Here is a 26265-nt window from a genome sequence, read left to right on the forward strand (position 1 = left end):
ATATTTTTTCATGCCAAACTATATCAGAAATTTTACAAGTCTTGCTCATCTTAAACCTTTCACACCTTTCTACAGTCTAGTGGTAGAGGTTTAGAAATAGCTCTACTTTAAAATATGCAGAATCATTCTGAGAATCAAATTAAGTGCAGAAACATGCTTTCAGAAACAAATTTCTATTCAAATGCAAGATCATAATGACATATATATATAATATCTATTACTATAATAATTACTGTTGTCATCATGATTATTTGGTTGCATTGTAACTTAAATTCATTAGTATGTTTGTGAATGATATCATTTAAAGAACAAATAATGAGAGACAGCATTTTATAGTGGAAAGAAGGCTGCCTTTGGAGTAAGGCAGACTTGGTTCACATTCCTGCTGTGCCAGTTGCTCTGAGAGCTGGGCAAGTTCATTTACTCCAAGATTGCTTCCTCACTTGTTAAATGGGGATATAAATATTTACCTTGTAGAGATGTGTGAGGTATATAATTATGTATATAAAGTACATTATATAACCCCTGATATATAATGTACCATCACTGAATGGAATGGTTATTATTATGTAAATCGCCTTATAACTAATGAATATACTGACTGTCAGAAATCAATTCTTTTATGGAGATTGAACATGCATGAGAAAGAACAGAGGTCTTTAGAAAGGCCTCTAACCGGCTGACTGTTTGGCTAGAGTCTGAGTTCCCATCCTCACTTCATAAATGCAAAGTAGACTGTATAAAAGCAAAAAAAATAAAAAAAATCTCTAATTTATTCCTTTAAAATATTCATCAAATGAGGTAGGATTTCTGGGAAAGATTAAGAGCTTACATTTTTCATTAGACTTATGTCCCATAAAATTTTACAGAGGATAAAAGGAGGGGAAGCGCAGAAGCAGTACTATTTCTGTCTTATCTGCTACCTGTGATGATAAAGCTTCCTGAGATGTCATTAATTAGAGTGGTGCCATTCACAATGCTGCTACTCATGAGGGTTAGAATTTTTACCAAAATTCTATTTCTGGGCTTGGAAATCGGCAGCTGAATTTTTGTATGACGCTGAAACTTGAAGGCTATGACAGAAGGAACATCTTCAAATGGTTTGCTATGGATCAAATGTGCTCCCTGAATTCATATATTGAAATCCTAACCTCCAATGTGATGATATTTCTAGGTGGGGCCTTTGAGAGGTAATTAGGTCATTAGGATGGAGCCCTCACAAATGGGATTGTGCTTTTATAAAATAGACCCCAAGAGCTCCCGTGTCCACTTCTCCACATGAAGACACAAAGGGAAAATGGCCATTCAAACCCAGAAGAGGGCTCTCACCAGAACCCAACATGCTGTCACCCTGATCCTGACTTCTAGCCTCTAGAAATGTGAGAAATTAATTTCTGTTGTCTATAAGCTACCTGGTCAATGCTATTCTGGCATAGTAGCCACCCAAACTGACTAGGACAGGAGCTATGCAGAAAAAGTCCAGAAACCTATGAGGGATTTCCCCAAAAGTTCAAGGCTGAGGGATGAACTTTATGCGCACAGGGTAAGACCACCTGAGGCTTTCCAGTTAGCAGCGGTTGGGAACAGAACAGAATTTCTTGAGATCAAGTGCTGCTGGGGAACATTGAAGCTGTGAACCTTCCATTGTGGAGATGTATTTTTTAACACTTTGTTAATACTCCTGGATTCCAAGAGATATACCAGAAAGGCTGCACCGTACCAGAAAGAACCATGCCCTGTACTAAGGTCTGCACTAGACTTGCCCTAACAAAGTCTATAACCAAGCATAACAAAACCTGTAGGGGAAACAGACTTTGGAAGTTGAGTCCTATCAAGTTAGAGGGGCTTTAAAAACACCTTGGGTTGACTAGCCGGTGGTGGCTCAGTGGTTGAACATCAACTTATGAACTAGGAGATCATGGCTCCATTCCGAGTCAGAGCACATGCCCAGGTTGTGGGCTTGAACCCAGTAGAGGGCATGCAGGAGGCAGCCAATCAATGATTCTCTCTCTCTTCCTCAATGAAATCTATCAAAATATATTTTTTTAAAAAAACATCTTGGGTTTTATACATATCTGCACAAGTTTAAGGTAATTGTCCAGTAATTAAACTGCCTACTAAAACATTATTCAGTTGCAATAACAAACTAGTAAATATAATTTAAAAATAAGAAACTATTTTTCAATAGTATAAAGAAAAACTATAGCCCTAACCGGTTTGGCTCAGTGGATAGAGCGTTGGCCTGCGGACTGAAGGGTCCCAGTTTCGATTCTGGTCAAGGGCATGTACCTTGGTTGCGGGCACATCCCCAGTAGGGGGTGTGCAGGAAACAGCTGATCGATGTTTCTCTCTCATCCATATTTCTAACTCTCTATCCCTCTCCCTTCCTCTCTGTAAAAAATCAATAAAACATATTTTTTAAAAAAGAAAAACTATAATTAAATACCTAGGAATTAAGTAGGCTCTTTATGCAAGAAACTTGAAATCTCTAGTAAAGAGCATAGAATATGAGCTAATAAATGGACAAACATTTTATGTTCTTGGATAGGATGATGTAATATTCCTAAGATGTCAATTTCCCAAATTAGTCCATAAATTTAATGCATCATAATAAAAATCCCAGCTGGACTGTTTGAGGAACCTGATGAAGGTACTCTGAAATAAAATGAAGCAATAAAGGATCACAAATAGCTAAATCAATCTCATTAAAAAGAGACTTGCCAAACAGGATATTAAGAAGTCATAGTAATAAAGCAGTGTGATACTGTTGCAAGAATGACAGACAGAAGACTGGAACAGAATAGAAAACTTGAAGACAGAACTTTAGGTAATTCATATATGACACAGGTGGTGCCACAAAGCAATAAGGGGAAGTTTAGAAAGTTTAGGAGACATTGTTGGGAAATCTAGCTCACTCCGTAGAGTTAAAACAAATCAGAATCCCAGATTCCTATCTAACATCATGTACAAAGATTGAGTGTTGACGGATTAAACATCAAATGTGAAAGGTAAAACTATGATTCTGCCTTTGACTTGGGCAAGTCTCTTCTAATCCTGTTTCCTCAAGATGTCTTTGTAAACTGGATAGTGAAATTCAGATGCGAACTAATGGCTATCCTTTACACTTGGGGAAAGGGATGCCGTAGCAGGGGGACGCCACCAGCCCGCGGTGCTTCGCCACGTTAGAACTCGGGACTCCGGAGTCCAACTGTGCACCTGTACCCTGTCCCATTACACACCCATTCTCTCCTTTGTCTGGTTTTGGGCTCACAGTTTGATGTCACAGAAGGTGACCCGACCTCACCATGGCCCTTTGAAGCCCCGCCCCCTTGCGCGTCCCCGCCCTGTCCGGCTACGCCGAGCCCCGCCCCCAGCCGCCCGCCCTAGCGTGGTGGCTCCGGCGCGTCCCCGCCCCGCTGTCCCCCGGCCACGCCCCTCCCGGATGCCATGACAACGAGTCTGCGCCCCGCGCACAGCTGCTTCTCGGGCGGGACCCAGGCTGGACCGCGGGCCCCGGCCTGGGGGCCACAGCTGCCACCGCCGCCTTCGTCTCCTCCCCGTCCCCGTCCCGCCCTGCGTCTCCTCGCCTCACTCGGGCCCGCGGCCGGGGTCCCTCCCCGCCGTCCCTCCCCGCGCGGATGCCGAAGGTGAAGGCGCTGCAATGCGCCCTGGCGCTGGAGATCCGCTCTGTGAGTACCGGTGACGCCCCAGCCCCCGCCGCCTGGGTGCCAGTGAGCCCCCCGAGTTTACACCGTTCAACTCCGAGAACCCGAGTCACCCCAAACCTCCTTCACTCTCCGAACCATCCTTAGGGAGCCTAGACCCCTGGTCACCTCCGTCTTCCCACCTCAAACTCCTGAGCGCCCTCCCACTCCTGTCAGGTAGAGGCCTGACCCCCCTCAGCACTCCTCGCTTCATCCCAATTTCCACTTGCAGTTTCTTCCAATCATTTCTAAGCCGCCTCAGAGACCCCCCCTCCCCGCCACCTCAACTTTCCTGTGAGTTATTTGGGGGCAGGCTTCTCTTTTTCTGCTCCTGTTCTCTTAGAGAGTGTTATTGGCCCCACTTCCCTCCTTTCTGGGGGTTGTGAAGCGGGGAGGGGGAGGATAGTGAGCATTTCTTCCCAAATCGCTTCAGGCGGACTTTATCCAACTTCCAACCTTCTGATTAGGGGCTTTTATTCTCAGTATTTAAAGTCGAATCCCTACACCCAACAACTGAAGTATGCCATCATTTCACAAAGCTCCTTGCCATAGCATCCTGGTCCCTCCCGGAGCCAGCCCCTCAGAAATCATTGCAGGCCCCTCCAATCCCCAAACCTTCCTTCCCAGCATTAAGAGGCAGCCCCTATCCTTCCCGTTATTCTGTGAAAGACATCAACCTTTAGAGAGAAACTACCTTTCTCTGAACTCCCTCTGGAGGACCTGCAAGTCCACGCAGTTGCTCCAGACTTGCGGAAGGGGCTCTATCCCCCCAACCTGCTGTGCAAATCCAGCCCAGTCCTTCCCCTAGTGCGGGGCTTGTACCTCTCCATGCTATGAGAAAACTCCCTTCCCCGTTCTCTTTAGAGAACCCCCTCATTCTCCTCTTCAGATGGGAGCTGCCCCTCTCCAAAGAGCTTTTCCATACCCCAGTTTGAGACCTCCAAGCAGTTTGGAACCAAAAAGTCCTCCTTCCTTTGGTCCCTTTTCTCTCCTCCCACCTCTTTGAGTCTTCTTATCTCTCAAATCAGTCTTTGATCTCATCAAAACTGCGAGTCGGTGGTGATGAGGGCATTTTAATGTGCAACATCATTCCCGGGGTGCTGCACCACGCAGCCCTCTCCCTGCACACCCTGCATGCAAGGCTTCTCTTTCCACTTAATCCCACCTGGCAGCATCCCCCTGTCCTGCCTGTCCCGCCCGAGGCTGCTGCAGCACAGTCCCAGAAACCTCCAGGGAAGTCACGAGACTGTTTTAGGTCTTTTGTTAGGTCTTAAAGAAGGGAGGCTGGGTGGGGCAGTGTGTGAGGCAGGGGTGGAGGAGATCAGTTTCTGGCACTCTCCGTTTGCCTTGAAGCCAGCAGAGATTTTTCCCTCTGCTGCGTTGGAAACTCCACAGCCCTCGCTTCACATGTTTTCTTTCCAGAGCTGCCAACATTTGGCAAATGTTTTGTAAAGTGAGATTAGTTCAGCAAAAGAATACACAAAGTTTCCTAACCACTCTTTCAGGGCAGTTAGCAAAACTCAACAGACTTTGTGACTGGCTGCTGCTTGCTTGCTAACCAATGGGGTTTTGCAGACTGATGAGAGCCTGGGCCTGACTGGCTGGCTGGCTCTGCTTCCCTTCCTTTGCTGATACAGACTTTCTAAGAGGAAGTGCTTGGTTGTGCTGTAACTGATTACTCCTGAAGGAGTCTGAGAAACAAATGTTATTTCACTATTGTTCCTCCTCAGTATTAGTTGCACTACACAAAGTGAGTAATTGTAAAATTGAACTTTGTTGTTCATGGAGGCTTAAGAAATTATGCAGGTGGAAACATTCCTTTTATATATTTTTTTTCCACCAAACTTTTGAGTCACAGGATTTTACATTTCTAAGAAATCTTAGCTATCATTGGATTATTCATTTTTACAGGTGAGAAGATTATTGAGGCATAGCATGACTATTTTTCTAGGGTTGCACAACTTTTAAGGGGCACATCTGCAACAATATGTTAAGTTTTCTGACCAGTACAAGCCCTGTTAAATGGCTCTGATGCTCAGAAGGAGCAATAAAGGCCATTAATAACCATACAAATGTAACACTTTTGACTAATTTGGCTTTGATTGAATAGAGGAATTATGTGAGGAATTATTGCATCTTTTCTATTTAGTTTTTTTTCAATTTAATTTAATTTTTTTTGCATTTATATATAAGGCATAAAAGTCAAAACTATATAAAATGATATACTCAGAGAAGTCTTGATGGCAGCCCTATTCAAACCTATTTTCCATCTTTACTCATCTGCTATTGGTAACCATTTTTATTTGTTTTTTATTTATTCTTCTAGTATTTCCTTTTGTAATATAGTCAAGTAGATACACATACCTGTACAATAACCCAACCCATGTTCTTTTTAGTTTCATTTTTTGAACAATAGGTAATATGATACATAAGCTATCCTGCACTTCATTTTTTTACTTATTAAATCCTGAGGATCACTCTACAACTATAAAAGATGGCATCTTCCTTTTTTCTCAACTTTTTATTGACGTTTTTAATAAACATACAGAATAGTTGGAAGAATAGTGAATAACTATATCCCATGACATATGTGCATTAATTTATTTGCACATACTGTATATGTGTATATATATAATAAATATATTTTGCTGAAAAATTTCAAGTAAATTATTGATATCATGACATTTCACTCCTAAATACTTCAGTATACATCTTCTAAAAATAAGGACATTTTTCTACATAACCACAAAACCATTATCACACTCCTAAGAACTTAGTGATGATTTTTTTAATACTAGGCCATACTCAAGTTTCCAGATTGTCTCAAAAATGAATTGTGTAGTTAATTTTTTCAAACGAGGGTCCAATCAGAGTTTACATGTTGCATTTCCTTGTTAGATATTTTTAATCCATTTTAATATGAAGCAGTTCTACTTTTTCATCACCTTGACATTTCCTTTTCCCCCTCTCCAGCCTCGCTCCCCAATGAATTTAAATTCATATGCTCATGTAACCATTACTCACATCAAGATTTAAAATACTTCCATCACCCCCGAAAGTTCCCTAATGCCCCTGTAAACCCCATGCAGAGGGAACTACTATTCTGATTTGTCACTATAGTTTACTAGTACTTGAACTTCATATTCAATGGGGCCATGTAGTGAGTCATATTTTGTGTTGGCTTCTTTTGGTCCGCATATTCTTGTGATTCATCCATTTTTGTTGCTGTGTTTATCAGTGGTTTGTTCCTTTAGGTTGTGGAGTAGTATTCTGTTGTATGCGCATATAATATGCTTATCTATTCTCTGTATTGATGATTATTTGGATTCTTAACAGGTTGTGGTTGCCGGGGGTAAAGGTTCTATAAACATTCATTCTTGCAAAAATCTTTTTGTGCACATTACCTTTTGAAGAGATGGGGTTCAGATATAGAATAGCCTATGTTGTGTTATTGTTTAAATTTTTTGTAGTGACATTTAATTTGCTCCCCAGTTCCTATAAACTAGGTATTAGATGTTTTATCTCTCCTTGCCTATTGAATGTATGGCACTCCATTCTTCTCTCCCCTCATCCCCTCCATGTTTATTTTTGCTGCAATTTTATATTAGTGGTAATCTCAACGTTTTGCATTGCTCAACAGAGTCATATGACTTGAGAGAAAATATATTTTTAGGAATCAAATGTGACTTTTCTCAATGAGTCTGGAGAATGATATGATATGCCAAGTAACTTGTTTTTAAAGAGCAGCAAAATAATATTTCCCATCACTTAAACTTTTAATATTTGAAACATCTGTGATATGAAAAAGTATTTTTTTCTGTTTCTCTCTATTTATTATTCACTAGTTCAGTTTTCATGACATTATTTGGGAAAATGGAAGAAATTGGAGATATAAGAGTAAAGCCCAATGCCTGGGCAATGAAACAGGCTTATTTGCTTTACCCTGAATAGTGTTAGTTTGGGATTAGTTTACTGTATAATTCCAACTTTTTCTTCTCTATACTCACTTCACCCCATTACCTCACTCAAATTATTGATAGCATTGGGGCAAACAGATCTGGGTCCTTTTCAGTCAATACTCAGCTGAATGTGGTCTTTGTCCACGTTTCTGTGGTGTGGTATCTCAGTTTCCCTGCACTTGGTGGTAAATTTACCTGCAGTATATAGACTTTAAAAAATGCTTTATAAAATACTTCAAATTTACAGGAAAAATACCCATGGATAATGTGATTCCCACCCCCCCACCCCCGCCCGCTCCCACCCTCCGCTCCTAACCCGCCCCCCCCACAGGACACACACCAATTTAACAAATAGTAGTATGATTTACATGTTTGCTGCAGATCTTTGTTTTAAAGACATAAAATGTTACAGATCTATTTAAGGCCCCTTTGCACCTCTTTCAGATCTTTTATCTTATATTTAAGGTAATCAGTATCCTGAAGTAGGAGTATATTCTTTTCATTCAGGTTTTTGTATTTTTACTACATATTTGTGTATGTCTAAGTATTACCTACACTATTGTTTCGTTTAAAATTTTACACAAATGGAATCATATAGTATGTATCCTTCTACAAACCTGTTTTTGCACTTCACTGTTTCTGAAATTTGTGGGTTGTTTCTTGCAGATCCAGCCCATTTCCTTAATTGCTGTGTAATGCTGTATGTTTATATGAGTGATTTAATTTTTATCCCCCGTTGATGAACTTTTAAATGCCAGTGTTTTCAGATTTTTAAATATTACAGTGTTGCAGTGCATATATTTGTACATATCTCCTGGTGTCCATGTGAAACAGCTCAATAGTATTATAGCTCAATAATGAAACAGCACAACTGTGGAACTGCATGGCTGTGAGGTGGTCTAGGGCGAGGTGAACTCAGGTATGGCCCCTCTCCTGCTAGACAGCTTCACCCTGCTTGGCTCTTTCCACTCTGCTCTGGAGACATGGGAGAAATGAAGTCTTCCATCTTTGGGGGAAAGGGAAAGTATGCTTTCTAAGCCAGAGGTAAGGTGACATATATAGAGAAGTCCCCACCCCAGTCCCTGACTAGTCAGTCCTCATGCATATAAAGGCTTCAAATCCTCATGTTTTGATTGCTCCAAAAAGTGCTGTCCTGATTGATCAGAATGGAGCTGCTCTGATTGATGGGTAAAGATGCTCTGATGGGACTCGGCGGCAGGAAGAGGGGGTTGAGGTGGGGGAGAGTCTCAGTCCAATTGGTTGAAATACAACATACAACTCCAGGAACTCCTTTGTAAGGGCTGGCTCAGACTGTAGGAACACATTGCAGGTGGCAGTTCAATGCAGGCTTCTCTCCAAAGTGCCACTTGTGTGAGAGGCCTCTGTTTAGAAATGGCTAGTGGGTTCTGTTCTTTATTTGATTTGATTTGATTTTCAATTTGAACCAGTTAGCTCATTCATGGTAGGTATTTTTCGCCCCCTCCTCAGGGCCCACAGCTGCAAATATTATACCTTGAGCCTAAGCATTTACATGTAGAAATATATGTTTTATTATAAATTATTTTTGTATTTTTTTTTTCAGTTTGTACACTGCTGTGTACAAAGGGCAAAAAGTCTTATTTATTAAATGCAATAGTCTTTTAATATTGCAGGTAATGGTTGTCAGTCTAATAATGGTAGCTATTACTGAATAAATGCTGTCAGGTACTGTGCTAAGCACTTTGAATGTATTGTGTTGATTCATTTACTGTGTGATTTTAAGTAATTCACCTATTCTTTCTTAGGGCTTTGTTGTTTTCATATATGTAAAAAATAAGGTGAGCCCCCAAATTCAGGGGTCCTGGTAGAATACAAAACTTACTCGGGAGCCAGGCAGCAAGGCAGATATCTTTACTTCTGTGCAGAAGGGTGCACACGCACATGGCCTGGGAGCACACGCACACTGAACAGGCTTCCTGCCTGGCTTTTTAATCTTGACCCACTGACCTGTCTCTTACTCTTGAATGGAGCTCAGGCACACAGTCTTTCATGATTGGCTAATTCAAAGGAGGGGTTGGCCTTTGCCATTTCAAGATGGAGGCCCCCAGGGCAGCTGCCAAGTCACACAGTTCAAAATGGCAGCTGTCTAAACTGTCCTTTGACAGAAAAGATGACTTGTTCATTCTCACAATATATAAAATATCAAAAGCCATACTAGGTAATGTTTGAGCTTCTTCTTAATAATGAAAGTTGGTGTTTTTAGACACATTGATGAGCAAAATACAATTTCTGTCCTCAGGGGATGTACAGTCAAATAAAAGAGGTGAGATGTACACATTTAATTAAAATACATGGTGACAATAATTAGAACCTTATGATCACTACAAAATGCTAAATCTAAAACATATTTACTTGCATATAGTAAATTCATAATCAATATCTGAATTAGATTGAATGAATAATGTTAACTGGTGAATCAAGAGAAGATTCTCTTTTTGTAAGAAATCATAGTTGGTGCAAGCCTTGGAAGTTGGTGGGAATAAATTAGGAGATGGGATGGAGTAATGAGGAGGAGTAATCCAGATAATGGAAGAAGACGAGGCAAGAAAGCAATGTGTGTGTTTAGAGAATAATAAAAAAGATACTTTGATCCTGTTATGAGGGGGTGTTGATAATAGTACTATATGGGTAGGTTAGATTCGAATTTTAGAGAGCCTTTAAGACCCTCAGAGCATGTGTGATCACTGACACTGCAATAGGGTAGGAACCGCAGAGATCGCACTGTGGATTTGTTAGAAACCCCACATTTTGTGCCTATACTTTCTGTCAAACACAAGGATAATTAAGTGCAATTTTATATTTAAAAACATTTTATTGGGCTATAAATGTACAATTCACTTGCTTCGATACTTGGTCATATTGCTTTTGATGAGGGTGTATATCAGCTGCTATTTAGGGTAAGACAAGTCAACTTTGTGCTTTTTATTGGTGTTTTGTGTGTGCGTTTTCTAGTATAGAGCTTTATTTCTGCTGATTCTTAATCCTTTGTGATTAAATGATGCTGAATAAGTTTATGTCAGCATTCAGCATAGAGTGGGTCCCAAAGGCTGACTGTTTAGAATTATTAGTGTCTGTCTCAAGAATTAGTGCCTAGAACTTCAAATATGGCACAGATAACCAAATGGAAAATCATAGATTTCTCAGAGGGAGGGAACTTAGAAAGGCATTTCCTTTAACTCTGTCAATACTTAGAATCTCTATCTTTTTATTTGTGCATTTTTTTTAGCTTAGCAGGGTAGTGTTTTTATGTAATGTTTTATAAGTCATTTAGGCAGGATAGATCAGGAAATTTATAAAGCAGTTACATGCATCTACATAATTTCTTTCAGGTAACTTGTCCAGGAGTAGTGCTGAAAGACAAGGAGGACATCTATCTTAGCATCTGTGTGTTTGGCCAATATAAAAAGACACAATGTGTCCCAGCCACTTTTCCATTGGTCTTCAATGCCAGAATGGTGTTTGAAAAGGTGAGTTCAAATCTCAGATCAAAATGAATGAACAAAAAGTGAAAGTAGTTCCACACTTTGAATAAAATCCCAGAACCCAAATTATTGTTGGTGACCATGTACTTTGATTTAATTCAAAGAAAGATTTGTCACATGTATTTGGAGGCTTGAAAAGAAATATGTATTATATTATACATTGAATCAATTACCTCTTTTTTCATAATGGATCAATTCATTTCTAAAATTATCATAGTGATAAATATAGCACCTTCAATTCTAAATCATAATTTTTATAAAAAAGAGAGAGGAGATAGTAAGAACAGGTCATATTTTATTATGGCTGTCTTGTGATACTTCCTTCTATAAGTCTCATTTCTTCCTTCTCCAAAAACTGCTGCTTTTGGTTATTACCAATCATATTTCTCATTTTTAAAATTTATTTATTTCTCTGTTTCCCTCTTTCTTTTCTTCCTTCCCTCCCACCCTCCCTCCCTCCCCTCCCCTCCTCCCCCTTCCCTCTTATCCCCTCCCCTCACTTCCCTTCCCCTCCCTTCTCCTCCCCTCCCTTCCCTTCCATTCCCTTCCCTTCTTTCCTTCTTCCTTTTCTCCACAAATAATTACCCAGTACCTGCCCTGTTGCATGCACTTTTTAAAGCGCTGGGTAGACAAATATCTTCCCCCTCTTGGAGTTTCAGTTTAATAGGAGAAACAGACAAAATTAAGTAAACACATGAATAATGTAATTTTAGATAGTGATAAGTGTCATGAAAAGAATAAAGGCTGAGGGATTAAGGGGATTATCTACTTTAAACTGTGGTCACAGAAGGCAATTACATTTAAGCTGAGCCTCAATTATGGGACAGGATCAGTTATTTGAAGGTCTAGGCAAGGAAAAGCATTCTAGGCAGAGGAATCCTATATAATAAAAGCCTAATATGCAAATCAACCAAACTGCAGAATGACCGGTAGAATAACCGGTTGCTATGATGTGCACCGACCACCAGGGGGCAGACACTCAACACAGGAGCTGCCCCAGCCCGTAGGCCCCAGGCAAGCCAAGGCAGGTGTGAGCGGGGGACCCCCTGATCACCCCGCTGGTTGCCCCTCAGAGGGAGGTGACTGGCGGCAGCAGCGGGGGTCGGGGCTGGTGAGCAGGCAGCGCCAGGCTGGCAAAGATGGGTGCCAGCGGGTCCTCCGATCGCCTCCACCAATTGCCCCACAGATTGGCCCTAATTGCCAGCAAGCCTAGGGACCCTACCTGTGCATGAATCTGTGCACCGGGCCTCCAGTAGCAAATATAAAGGCTTCCTGTTGGAAATAAGCTTGATAAGTTGGAGGAACACCAAGAAGGCCAATATGATCATGGTAACAAAAGAAAGGAAAGAATGCTAGCAGATGAAGTATGAGAGGAAGGCAGAGGCAGCTGTAATGTTTGTGAAATCTTCCACAGTGATCATGGAAGCAGAAAGGAAGTGATAGTTCTCTGGAATGTCAAAAGTTTTTTTTGGTTGGGAAAGGAATATGTTGGTCATGGGAGGGGATAAGTTATAGATATGTGCCTTTCACGTCCTCTTCTCCATCCTGTTTCCTCTCCATTCTCTGCTCTAGGTGTTCCCTGAAGCAGTAGACCCTGGAGATGTGGTTGCACAACTTGAATGTAAGTTTAATTTTTAAATCCTGGTTCTAAGACATTTTAGAATCATGCTCTTTAATCCTGAATTGGATAACAGTTAAAAAGGGTTTAATAAGAACTTTTAAAATTTTGATCATTTTTTTAAAATTTCAGAATATACCTGGAAATAATGATAAAAAATACATGTGCTACAGAGAGGCTGGGAATTTTTTTTTTTTTTCCCTGTGGTTGATCTGTAGAAAACAAAAACACTTAGTGGGTGGGAAGAGATCAACCAAAGAACTTGTATGTATGCATATATGCATAACCCTTGGACACAGACAATAGGGTGGTGAAGGCCTCAGTGGAGTGGTGGGGGCGGGCTAGAAGAGGTCAATGGGGAAATAAAAGGGAAATAATGTAATACTTTCAACAATAAAGATTAAAAAGAACACTTCTTGAGAACTATTTATTAAGATAATGCAGATTGTTTATAATGTAAGAACAGAGATTCATTTTAGGTAGAGCTTTTCCCTGCAGACAAAAATATGTCTTTACTCTCAGTGTACTGCAAATCAAGAGAGTAAATAATAGAAGATTGATGTAATGATAGTTTAAAATACATATGTTTTGCCCTAGCTGGTTTGGTTCAGTAGATAGAGCATCAGCCTTCGGACTGAAGGGTCCCAGGTTTGATTCCAGCCAAGGGCACATGCCTGGGTTGTGAGCCCGATCCCCAATGGGGAGTATGCAGGAGGCAGCCAATCGATGATTCTCTCTCATCATTGATGTTTCTATCTCTCTCTCTCTCCCTCTCCTTCCTCTCTGAAATCAATAAAAAAATAAAATAAAATACATATGTTTTGCATTTTGAATTACATTTAAAGTTAATAAATTATTTGAAAGAGACATTTTCAAGGCTGTGGATAACAGTAAATTCTTCAAAGTACCAGGAGTCAACTATAAAATTGGTATAGCTATTTCTGAGAGCAGCAATGCAAAGGTATACACGTGGGAATAAGTTATTTGAGCTCTGGGTATGAAATGAAAAGCTCTGTTGTTTATTCCTATAGTTAGAAAGGGATCAGGGATCACCAGATAGGTCTAATATGGAACTGTGGTCTAGTATGGAACTGTGGTCTAGTATGGAACTGTGGTCTAATATGGAACTGTGGTCTAATATGGAACTGTGGATGAAAAGGTCAAAAATATTGGCTATCATCAGTGTCAGTCATCTCCTCCACACCTTCTCCCATCCATACCCCACTGGGACTCTGGCAATGTAGAAACATGGAACCTAGAACCACGCTAGAATCTGGGCGTATACAGAGGGATCAGGCGGGCTCATTGTCCTACATTCAGGGAATTTATAGTGTAGTGACTCTTCTCCAGAGAATTCACAACCTGCATCTTATTTTTTTATAGCTGTTCTATCACTTGGTATTTTGTTTTTCACTGTGGCAGACTAGCTAGGTGGAAATTTGGTGCCAGTGGGTATATGACTTTTAATATATCCTGAACATTTTACTCAGTATCTGGGAAATTGTGTATCTTAGAAAGTATGGAGATAATTATTTTGTCATTCTGAAATTTTTCTGTTATAAAAATACTTATCTATCAATAATTGAATCTAAAAACTAAAACAAGCAAGCAGAACAGAAACAGAATTCCCACTTATTCTCTCCAGGAATTGAGTCACATATATCATTTCCCATTATGTAACATACAAAACTAATGTGTGCTTGTCTGTTTGTCTGAAATCCAAAACCCATTAATTAAGAATATGTTATCTGAAATCAAGTTGAGTGTGGTCCAAATGCTCAAGGAGATTACAGTGTCCTCTTAATTGGACAGTTTGGTAAATAGTCTTTATCTGAGGTCTCAGATAAAGCACTTACAACAGTTCTTGGCACACAGTCAACACTTAAAAATGTACCTTATTATCGGAGGTGTGTTATTATTATTGTTATTATTGGAGAACTTACCAGTTCCATTTAACACCTATAAGGAAATTCCAGAGGCCCAGAATCACCTAAGATACTGGGGAAGTATATGTTTATGATATAGGAAATGATGTTAAGTGCTAATGCTATTAAATACATAATAGGGATATTTTACATTCATAGAGAGGCATTCTCTTTAAGGAGATGGTTTTAATCCTGGAATTTATCAGAATAAAATTAGTTATAGCTAAAACTATACACTGGGAACCATTTTTAGGCAAGAAAGAGAATGAAAAGTTTCTACTTATTTGTTGAAACTGGATTTTCATCCTTTCTCACTGAAGGTTTGAATTCTGTTTACACACACACACACACACACACACACGCAATATACTTCTACAAATACACTCCCTAAAAAGCTGTTCATATGATAAACATAATGCTTGCTCCCTCACTTCTTTCCAGTCACTGCTCTAATTTATCATCATAAAAGAAGCCTTTTCTTACCAGTGTATCTAAAATAGCATCACCTTTTGGTCAATATCTCAGTCTCTATCTCATTCATTATCTTTAGGGTGTTCATATTTTCTACACCAGTATATTTTGCGTGTAAAATAGCATGCTTTTAAAATTTCCACCAAAACAATAGGTGTAAATAGGTACTGCTCAGGGCAAATAGTGAAGAGTGTTCCTCCTGTATTTCTTCCTACTGCTATGTTATTTATTTTTATTTTCTCTTTCTTTAGAATGACAGTTTTATAAAACCAGAAACTTTTCCTGTTTTGTTTGCTGTACTTCTAGTGCATATGGCAGTGCATGGTACATGCTAGATATTTGATATCCAGGGAGTTAAACAAAATATCATAATTAACTGCCTCTCACTACTATTTTTATGAGTGTTGGAACTATCCTATTGAGAGATACCTATTGGTAGTGTCATAATTCTTTGGTTAGGAAATATATTTTGTATTTGAAAATTTATAATATAATAGCTGCTCTGGCTTCATTCCCTTCAACATTTGGATAAAGAGGAGATATGATCTTTATTTATATTGCAGTAGATTACTAGGTGTCCCTAGTAGTTTTTCTTGCCTGTAGGGGAAAATGTCGGTTTCATTAGAGCTCCTGCTTTCCAGCTTCTGGGAATGGGTACTTAACCTGGTGTTTGGAGTATTTAAAATGCTCTCAGGTGGAGAATAAATGCTTGCCTGGATCCTCAGGAGAACTTGTAGGACTCAGGATGCATATTTTAAATTCACAATGGCAAGTGCATTTCAACCAATTCATCTTCACCTTTGTAGTTAGGGCAGGTAAATGAGTGTTTAGAAAAAATTACCATTGTTCTTGCTGACACGGAGGGTTAACAGCCTCCTAGCATTCCCTCAAGGTATTTCCTGTGGCTTTTGGTTCGCTCCATGTGACCATGATTTCTGGATTATGGCAGTGCATTTACTTTTAACTCACACTGAAAGTACATGAAAATGAAAGTTCTACAGAGGAAGGAGAAACATTGTCACTACTTAGTTATAAGATGAAGGGCAACTATAAGATGAGGTTAATTACATTACATGTTCCAGTAGATGTAATTTACATTAACTTAGGGTTGGTTTCCAGCAGCATTATTTTTTCTATAAAGCTTTTCCTTCAATAATTTAAGGTCTTTCTTCCTGAAGTATTTTTGCCAAAATATAGTTTTTAAATCAAAGGAATAGAATGTTTTTTATAGAAACTAGGAAATAGTTTTTCTCAGAAGTTAATCTGTGTTCTTATGATAAAATGTAAATTGAACAAACTCAATTACTTTTCAGGCCTTTTCTTTACAGCTGATGTGTTTCAGTAACAATATAACCTACACTATTTATTTCATTACTTCGCTTTGTTTGGCAGTTAATCATTGTGTCACTGGTAGATTGAGAAGGTATAGAGTATTTTTGTTGCCAGTGGGAATGGGGTCCTTGTGATATTGGGAGAAAAGCATTTCAGAAACCATGCAGGGGAGGATGTGGGGTACTAGTAAGGTTTATTCAAGCTGGAGCAAACACAAAGGACTGCCCCAGGTTCAGCTCCGTCCTGCTGTGGACGAAGTCTAGCCCTCTCTTCACTGAGCCCATAGGAAAGGTCAGGGTCCAGAAATTCTGTGCCATTGGTTCAGTTCAGTTCAGTTCAGTCTCTGCCCTTATCCAGCTGGCTTAGCCTCTGCTCCTGGCTGCTCTCCCACAGTGCCATGTTACCATATCCAGTACTCCGGCTTGCACTTGGAGCCTGGTTGTAGTCCACATGGCTGTGAGGCCCTCATGGCTGCTACATACAGAGGGGAGAGAGAATGTGCAAACAGATAGGTAGGTAGGTAGGTAGGTAGGTAGGTAGGTAGGTAGGTAAATAGATACTGATTTGTTGTTCCACTTATTTATGAATTCATTCGTTGATTCTGGTGTGTGCCTGGGGATTAAACCTGCATCCTTGGCATCCCAGGATGATGCCCTAACTAGTAGAGCTACCCAGCTAGGCCTGAAGAATACTCTTTTATAATTACTCTCTAATTTGTCTTTTGCTGGTAGATCATCCTGATTTTTATTTATTTTAACAGTGTATTTATTTCATCTCTTAAAAAAGGATTTTTTTTTTTTGCGGGGGGGGGGGGGGGGATTATTGTCTTCCAGACTTTAGAAAATACCATTCCATTGTCTTTTTGTTTCCTTCGTTTCTATTGTGAAATCATCTATCAATTTTATTATTACTTCCTCACAGGTATTCTGTCATTTTCCACTGGTTCCTTTTAATATCTCATGTTTTTCTTTTCCTATAGTTTTATTTTGATGTGTCCAACTGTGTTTGTGTGTGTGTGTATGTGTGTGTGTGTGTGTGTGCATTTTAAAATATATTCTGCTTGGTGTTTGTATCTTGATATCTTTCTTCACATACATTTTTAGACATTACCTTTTTAAATATTCCCTTGTCCCTTTCTCTGCTCTCCTTTGCAAATCCAATTACAGTGTTAGGCCCTCTTATTCTATCTCTTTTTTTCTCCTTTCTCTGTTCTCTAACTTTTGGCTTTCTTTGCTTCTCTCAAATATTTTTTTTCTCCTAATTCTAAAAATCTCTCTTGCATCATTTGTAATTTGTTGATAAAACCCATCCATGGTGTTTAATTTTGGGTTATTTTATTTTATGTTAAAAATTTTCCATTTGGTTGTTTATAATGTTCTCCAGTTTTCTGTTAAACATTCTCAATCTTGTATTTTATTTTATTGAGCATATTAAGCATATTTTAAGTCTCAGTCTGATAAACTTTTTTTTTCTGAATCTCCTGTTTATATGCTTTTATTTCTGTGATCTGTTAGTTTTTTATCCAAATGCTCATTTTTTTTCTAATGACTTGGTCAGTTTTCATTGAATGTCAGACTTTGAATATAAGAATTATAGAAATAATTTGAAACCTTAGATGAGGATATTTTCCTTCTGATTGTTTTAGCAGATTGCTAGGGAGCACAGGCATTTCTGGATTACTTTAATTCAGATAGGATTTTGTACGATTCAGATTTATGCCTCAGTTACTGTCTTAGTATGTTTGGCCTGATACAACAAGTATTATATACTGGTAGGCTTATTAAACAATAGAAATGTATTTCTCCCAGTTCTGGAGTTTGCAAAGTCCCAGATCAAGGCATCAGTAGTTTCCATGTCTGGTGAGGGTCCATTTTCTATTCATTGATGTCCATCTTCTCTCTGTGTTCTCACATGGTGGAAGGAGCAGGAAAGCTCTCTAGGGTCTCTGTTATAAGGACACTAATTCCATTTATGACTTTACCCTAATTACCTCCCAAAGGTCTGAACTCCAAATATTACATTGGGGGTTAGGATTTCAGCGTATGAATTTTAGGGGCTACAAACATTCAGTGCAAATCTATTTTTAGTTTACTCTACTCTTGTGGTTTATCTTTTCAAGATCCAGTTTTATAGTCTAGCTCAGTGATCGGCAAACTCATTAGTCAACAGAGCGGCAAACCACGGCTCGTGAGCCGCAGTTTGCCAACCACTGGCCAAGCTAGTTAATCAGGCTATTGTCTCTCCTCTCTCTTCCCAAGGCCCTGGCTCTCCAATCTGTGTTCCTCCACTTAATGAGATCATTAAGAGCTCTGAGAGAACAGAGGATTTTCAAGGCAATGAAAATACTATGAATGATATTATTTATAATGATGGAAATATGTCATTATACATTTGTCCCAAGCCACAGAATACGCCACAAGGAGTAAACAATACGGCAAGCTGTGGACATTGGGCAATTATGATATGGCAATGTAGGGTCATCCTTGGTAAAAAACAAAACGTACCGTTCCCGGAAGTGATGCTGATAATGGGGGAGGCTCTGCATGTTTGGGGGCTGGGAATATATGGGAAATCTCTGTACCTACCTGTCAATTGTGTTGTAAAAGTAAGACTATACTAAAAAAAATAAAGTCTTAAAAAAATCAGAAAGAAAACCCCACGGAGGGTGGAGGGTTAATCTCTACTATAGATTAGTAAAGCCACAAGAAACATATCAACAATATACAGTAGTTCCTCGGGTTACGTCAGAGATCCGTTCCTATGGCGCAGTGTAATGCAATTTTCACCGTAAGTCGGAACCCACCTACATAAGCACCTACATCACTCACATGGAGCACATACACAGCAGTAATGAAGTGAAATGGTAAAAGAAATTTAAAAGAAAGATAACAGCCCTAACTGGTTTGGCTCAGTGGATAGAGCGTCAGCCTGCGGACTCAAGGGTCCCAGGTTCGATTCTGGTCAAGGGCATGTACCTTGGTTGCGTGCACATCCCCCGTAGGAGGTGTGCAGGAGGCAGCTTATCGATGTTTCTCTCTCATCGATGTTTCTAGCTCTCTATCTCTCTCCCTTCCTCTCTGTAAAAAATCAATAGAATATATATTAAAAAAAAAAAAGAAAGATAACAATTCCTGACCTTTACTTGTGGTAAATAAATAATAAAAAACATAAAACACATATGTTCATACGTCAAAATGATGGAACTTTTTTTTTATAAATAAATGGGAGATGGCGACGTAACCACGAAACGATGTATGTGGAATCTGATGTAACCCGAGGACTATCTGTATATGTGTGCGTACACACACACACACACACACACACACACACACACACACACACAAACACGTAGTCTACCCAACAATTACTTTGACTTTAGATACTTCTGTAGTAAAGTAACTAACTTTTGTTTGTTATTAATTTGTTAAACTTTCAGATGATACAGCATTGTTTGAGTTGATTCAACTAGTTCCACCAGGTACTGTATTATATTTGATAAGGTGATTGACATGTGAACCCATTTCAATGAAATGCTTTTTAAATATCTCATATTTTTCCCTTCTTCCCAAATTCAGAACAATATTGAATTTCTAGTATTGGTCCACTATGTGTAAAATGTCAATAGACCAAAATAATATATATAGAAAGATCGAAATAAGTGGCATTTGAACACACTGTTCTAAAATTGAATAAGTAGTAATAATTGAAAGCAAAAAAAAAATCCTGATATTATTCTAGTATGTTTTGTGACTTGCATAAAAATTGACTGTTAGTTAGGTTTTTGTGATTTTTCTAAAACCATATGCTTTTTTGATAGTCAGTTATCTGTTTTTGTTTATTGACTGCTATTGGGGATTGAGGGAAATAAAATCTTACCTATTTAGCAAACATTACAGATCCCTAGAATAGGTAGAGTTACAATATGAAGGGTAGTTTTATTTCTATTATTAATATATATGATTATAGAAGAAATCTGTCTTAATCAAGTTCTTATTTATGTGAAAAATAGAAAACTATTGAAAACTAGTTACTTGAAAAAATTTGAATATTAAATATGTACCTAATTCAGATAATCACAAATTCCAGAAAATGTCTATATATTTTTTTCAACATGTAATCTAATAACTTATAGTGGCAGGTTGAAAAGAATAGAAGATAGAAAAATTTGTAGAGATTGTAATTAAATTTCAGATCTGTGAATGTCATAGCAACTTGATGCATTTACAAAGCTTCTTTTTCTAAGGCACTCACAGGTACTCATTAAATTTAGATGAATATTCTCCCTTCTACAAAAGGGGGTAGGAATAATTAGTAATATGCGCTACGTGTCTGAATAAGGAAATGTGTTAATCTATTGAACATAACTTTAATTTTCTTTTCATAGAAAAAAACTATGACCCTGAAGCAGGTATTTCAGTAAGGCATCAGGCATTTCTATATTGTATCTGATAATTTGGTTTCTAAATTGAATATTTTGTTACAATTTAAATCACAGGATATCTTTCTTGTAGTGGGTGAAACACTGTCTACATATGATGAAAATACACGAGATTTCATGTTCCCGGGTCCAAACCAACTTTCTGGACACCATGATTCAAACCGCCAAGTTACCATGAGGAGGATTTCTGGCCTTCGAGTAAGTGCTTACTATTTTCTGAGTTAATTTGTGATGCAGGATCATTGTTAAAAACCACCACAGAGCCCTCAATACCTGAAATGTGAGGAACTAATTCAAAGTTTAATTTGGTTTAAACATATGGTTTTCTGAAATTTTTGTGTTATTTTAAACATACTGAAATTAAATGAAAATAAGTCAACAAAACCCATGCAAAATTAACAAGTGCTATTTTGTCTTATATTCTTCATATTTCTCTCCTTTCTTTACCCCTTCTCCCACCATTCCTGTCTGTCTCTCTGTCTCTCTTCTTTCTTTTGTCCCCTCAAAAGAATGACCAATAAACATTTGGAAAGATGCTCAATCTCATTAACATTTAAGGAAATCCTAATTAAAACAACCATGTGACTTCATTTGTATAGCCATAAAATGGTAAATTTTAATAAATCTCACAATATCAAAAGTGTGAAAAAAGGAAACTCTAATGCTGCTATGCCATGTAAATGGGAATAATCACAATTCAGAATTATCTAGTAAAGGCAAAGATTCTCATAGCCTATGATGTTCTAAATATATATCTTAGAGATATATTTTCACAGGTATACTGAGAGTCTTGGGAATGTTCATTAATCCACTATTTATAATAGTGAAAAATTGAAATGCTCATTAGAAGGAATTTAGATAAATTACTACTATGTTCATGTAATGGAAATATATATTTATATTTATAAGCTGCATTATGACAACAGACTCTCCATCCTTCTTCCAACTTCCTTCAGCTTTCGTTGGATGATTTCAAAATATTTTCATCCCTGAAAATGTCTTTCTTTTAGAGAAACTGAGAAGAGCCCCTGCTGTTTCAAGGAAGAAAAAAGAAAAAGTTCTTTAGCTTGAAATAATTTGGATATTTTTTACTAACTTTATAATATACTAGAGTAATCTGAAAAAAGAGAGTGAGGTAATATATGAGTCAATATGGTGAATTAAGTAATTTCTCCTATAGGGGTGAGTTTATGATAGCTCTATCCTAGGAAATAGCAACTTCAGCTTGCTCAAAGTATAAACGTTGGCTAACTAGCAAATCTGTGGAAATATACCTCCTTTGGGATATTTTCAGTATCCATTAGACCTTCTATACTAGGAAAGTCTTTAAGAGAGTTTCAGCAACTGTCAAGAAACTTGCAATGAAAAAAGTACCTGATTTTAAATGATGATCTTTTAAAAATAATTTAAAGTGCTGTATTATACCAAACTGGCAATATAAACATAAGAGTATGGACCATTAACAGTTATCTTTCTTAATTTAATTTGAATTATTTTTACATATATTCAGAAGATATTGCATTGCTAAGGCAACATATAACGTAGGCCTTCTGGTTAATGGTATGAAGAGAGAGGTTGGCCAATTCCTCTCTCCACACAAAATAAATATAAAACTGGACAAAATTGTCACAAACAGCAGTTTAAGGACACTGGAAGCTGAATGGCAAGGCAATTAAGATAAAACAGATCAAGAGTGTTTATGCTTGGTGTGGTGATGATGGTGGCTGGGGGACGCAGAGAGAGAAGAGGGCATAGAGGGGATAAAGGGTGATGGAAAAAATAAAATAAAATAAGAGTGTTTATGCTTGAATAACTGCTAAAGCTTTGGGTAAAAATAGCGGGAGTACGTGGCCTTCTTACCCGGGACTGCTCCCACACCCTATGTGGCCAGTGAGAATTGTGGCTTTACCAAACCTGAGGCTGGGCAGGAAAATCAACTTTTTTCCTGCAGAGGTAAGAATTAATTTGGGGCAGTGAGACTATGATATTGTGATTTATAATAAATATTTAGTCTTCATCCCCTTTCTGGTACAGAGCTTCTAAAACTCTTAGAATTTCTAAGTCATTAGATCATTGTTAATCAGGTGATTTTTTTTATTGGTTTCAGAGAGAGTAAGGGAGAGGGATAGATAGAGATATAAACATTAATGATGATGAGAGAATCATTGATTGGCTGTCTCCTGCATACCCCCTACTGGGGATCGAGCCCGCAACCCTGGGCATGTTCCCTGACAGGGAATTGAACCCGTGACCTTCTGCTTCATAGGTCAACACTCAACCACTGATCCACACCGGCTGGGCCTAGGTGATTTCTAGAAAGCCCCCAGGTAACCTAAGGAAGGGGTTTGGAACTTCCAGCCCCACCCTAGACTTCTAGGGTGGTTAGAGGGGCTGGAGATTGAGTTCAGTTACCAATGGCCAATGATTTAGTCAATCATGTCTATGTAATGTGGCTCCATAAATACCCCAAAGGCCTGGGTTCAGAGATCTTCCAGGTTGGTGAACATGTGGAGAGAGGAGCAGGAAGAGTGATGTGCCCAGAGGTGGCATGGGAGATCTGTATCCCCACATACTCTGCCCTGCAAATATCTTCCATCTAGGTGTTCATCTGTATCCTTTATATGGTACCAGCAAGCTGTTATTCTGAGTTCTGTGAGCAACTCTTAGCACAATACTTTGCCTGGAGTAGTTACTTAAATGCCTCTTGATTGAATTGAATGAATGAATTGCATCTTATTTATAGACTTCATAGAGTGACATTTGAGATGGCGTGATAATTTTATATATCAACTTGGTTAGGTTATGGCACCCTCTTGTTTGGTCAAACAGTAGTCTAGGTATTACTGTAAAGATATTTGTAGATGTTATTAATATTTCCAATCAGTTTATTTTAAAACATTGCAGACAAATCACGAGAATTTGCTAGCTTTGTTTAGTTCCACTTCATATTACACAGTGTTTTACAAAGTATATTTTAAAAAGGTATTAGCTTGTAAGAACATGTAATAAATAAATTCAAAATGCAATGGGTATTTAATTTTAAAGCATGCCTTTAACATTCATGTAAAACGTTTTTTGTACTCATTCAATAGAAACTTATCTGGCCACTGGGTAAAGCTAGCAATAAAACTACTGGTCCGAAATGTGTTAAGTATAGGAGATTGCTCTTGATAATGTAGGTGAACCTCATCCAATTAACTGAATGCCTGAAGAGCAAAAACTGAAGTTTCCTGAAGAATATGGAGTCCTGCCCTCAAGACAGTAGTATAGAAACACTGCCTGAGCTCCCAGCCTGCTGGTTGGCTTGTGGTATCAACTTTAGCCTGAGTTTACAACTTGCCAGCCTGCCCTATGGATCTGGGACTTGTCTCTCTCTCTCTCTCTCTCTCTCTCTCTCTCTCTCTCTCTCTCTCTCTCTCTCTGGATTCAGTTTACACATGAAAGGAATGCAAATACTTTGTGGTAAGAGGGTAGACTATAGTGGTTTTAAAACATGTCCACATATTTTTGGTACTCCTCTATTGAAAAGTTAACTTAACTCCTTTATTTGTGTGCTGTACTTAGTGAATCTAACAAATAGAATCTGACAGAAGCATGAGTGTTATACTTCTGAGACCACGTCACAGAAGGATCGTGACTTCCTCCTTGCTTTGCTCTTGGATCACTGTCTTGGGAGAACTGGCTGCCATGTCATGAGAACACTCAAGCAGCCCTATGGGGAGGTTCATTTGGTATGGAGCTGAGTCCTTGCTAAAAGTTAGAGAAGAACTGAGGCTTTCAGCCAAAGCTGTGAATGAGCCTTCTCTAGATGCAAACCCTTCAGTCCCAGTAAAGCCTTCAGGCGACTGCATCCCAAGTGACATCTTGATCGCAGTTTCATGAGAGATTTTGAGCAGAACCACTCAGTTCAGCATCTTACAGCTTCCTGCCCCATAGAAACCATGTGAGGTAATAGTGTTTACTGATGTTTTAAAGTGCTAAGCGATATGTTATCAGTAATAGATAACAAAGAAACATAATGGATATTATTAATAGTAGATATGTTTGCAGAAAAGCTATCGTTCACTTAATTTTTAGGTAAGTCAGATTTGTTTTTCTGTAGTGTGTGTGATGTTTGAAACTTTAAACTTAGTAGGTCAAAGGCTGGGTTTGTAGAGGACAAATGTAGGCACCTTTGGTCAATTTCTGCCTTCTATCTTTATTAGAGAGAAGCTGCACTGAGAATAGAAAATACCTTTGAATGTTTTGGTGAAGGCATAACTTGTGTGCTTCCAAATGTTTTCTCAGGTGCTTTGTGACTGTTCCTTTGAATTTCACCATTTGTCTTCACTTATCTCAAAAAAGTGAATAGATCTGAATGTAAGCTACATTATGGGAAAAAATGTTGGAGGAATCGGTACAGATTCCTCTTATTTTTGACAACTGCATATCCAGGAGCTATAATTTTTTTTTTTTTAACATGAAGAGACTATCCAAAGTATTTCTTGATTATGTAGTTAGATAGCTTTTTAGTTGTAAAAATAAAAAGAGCTGAAATCCATTAAGTATTTTCATGTATCTATGACTTTAATATTACATCATAGTTTAAAAATCTTTAAAGAAATTTGACAGGAAAATACTTAAAAATGAAAAAAGTGTATCATTTATTTTATAAAAGTAATATAATCAATTTGTAAGTGAATCACAAACAGTGAAACTGCTTCCAGCTAACATTTAGCATCATTATGTTGTCTTTATCTTCAATAGGAAGCCCCTAGCCATTTTGGCTGTGGATAGAATATCAGCCTGGACTGAAGGGTCTCAGGTTCAATTCCAGTCAAGGGCACTTACCTGGGTTGCAAGCTCCATCCCTGGCCCTGGTCAGGGGATGTACAGTAGGAGGCAACCAATGGATATGTCTCTCTGACATCAATGTTTCTTTCTCTCTGTCTTTCTCCTTCCCTCCCACTCTCTCTAAACATCAATGGAAAAATATCCTCAGGTCAGGATTAACAACAACCACAAAACAGTGAAATGTCTAAAAATGCCTCTTTCCCCCCTCAGGGAATTGCTCCAAAGCTGGAATTTTCTACAACCTCAGTGATTACTGAATGTCTGATAAGTTCAAGGAAGTGCCGCACTCAGGTTAGTCATTTAAAGTATTTAATGGTTTAATTTATTTGTTCATATTTATGGGCATTTGGCAAGTAGTAGTATTATTAATTTACTGCAGCTGTTTTCACTTTTTTGGTCCATCTTTAGGTAAAATAATTAACATAGGTTTTAGCAGTTTGGTTACATCTTTTTTTAAACATTTT

General features: G+C 38.4%; 1 protein-coding gene across 2 annotated transcripts in view; it reads left to right on the forward strand.

The window, feature by feature from the left end:
• The first annotated feature begins 3444 nt into the window (after positions 1 to 3444).
• SPATA6 (spermatogenesis associated 6) overlaps positions 3445 to 26265 on the forward strand; it is a 51999-nt gene continuing 29178 nt past the window's right edge. Inside the window, exons 1-6 of one of the 2 annotated variants that reach the window (XM_080655200.1) lie at positions 3445 to 3689; positions 11032 to 11169; positions 12757 to 12805; positions 19967 to 20008; positions 21042 to 21166; positions 26012 to 26092. In XM_080655200.1, coding sequence (XP_080511326.1) covers positions 3639 to 3689; positions 11032 to 11169; positions 12757 to 12805; positions 19967 to 20008; positions 21042 to 21166; positions 26012 to 26092 — 486 coding nt within the window. In that variant the 5' untranslated portion in view covers positions 3445 to 3638. The remainder of the gene's footprint in view (positions 3690 to 11031; positions 11170 to 12756; positions 12806 to 19966; positions 20009 to 21041; positions 21167 to 26011; positions 26093 to 26265) is intronic. The other variant, XM_080655199.1, reaches the window with a different exon arrangement.

The sequence above is a fragment of the Plecotus auritus genome, assembly GCF_963455305.1.
Source record: "Plecotus auritus genome assembly, chromosome: 2".
In the NCBI taxonomy this organism is placed as follows: Eukaryota; Metazoa; Chordata; class Mammalia; order Chiroptera; family Vespertilionidae; genus Plecotus; species Plecotus auritus.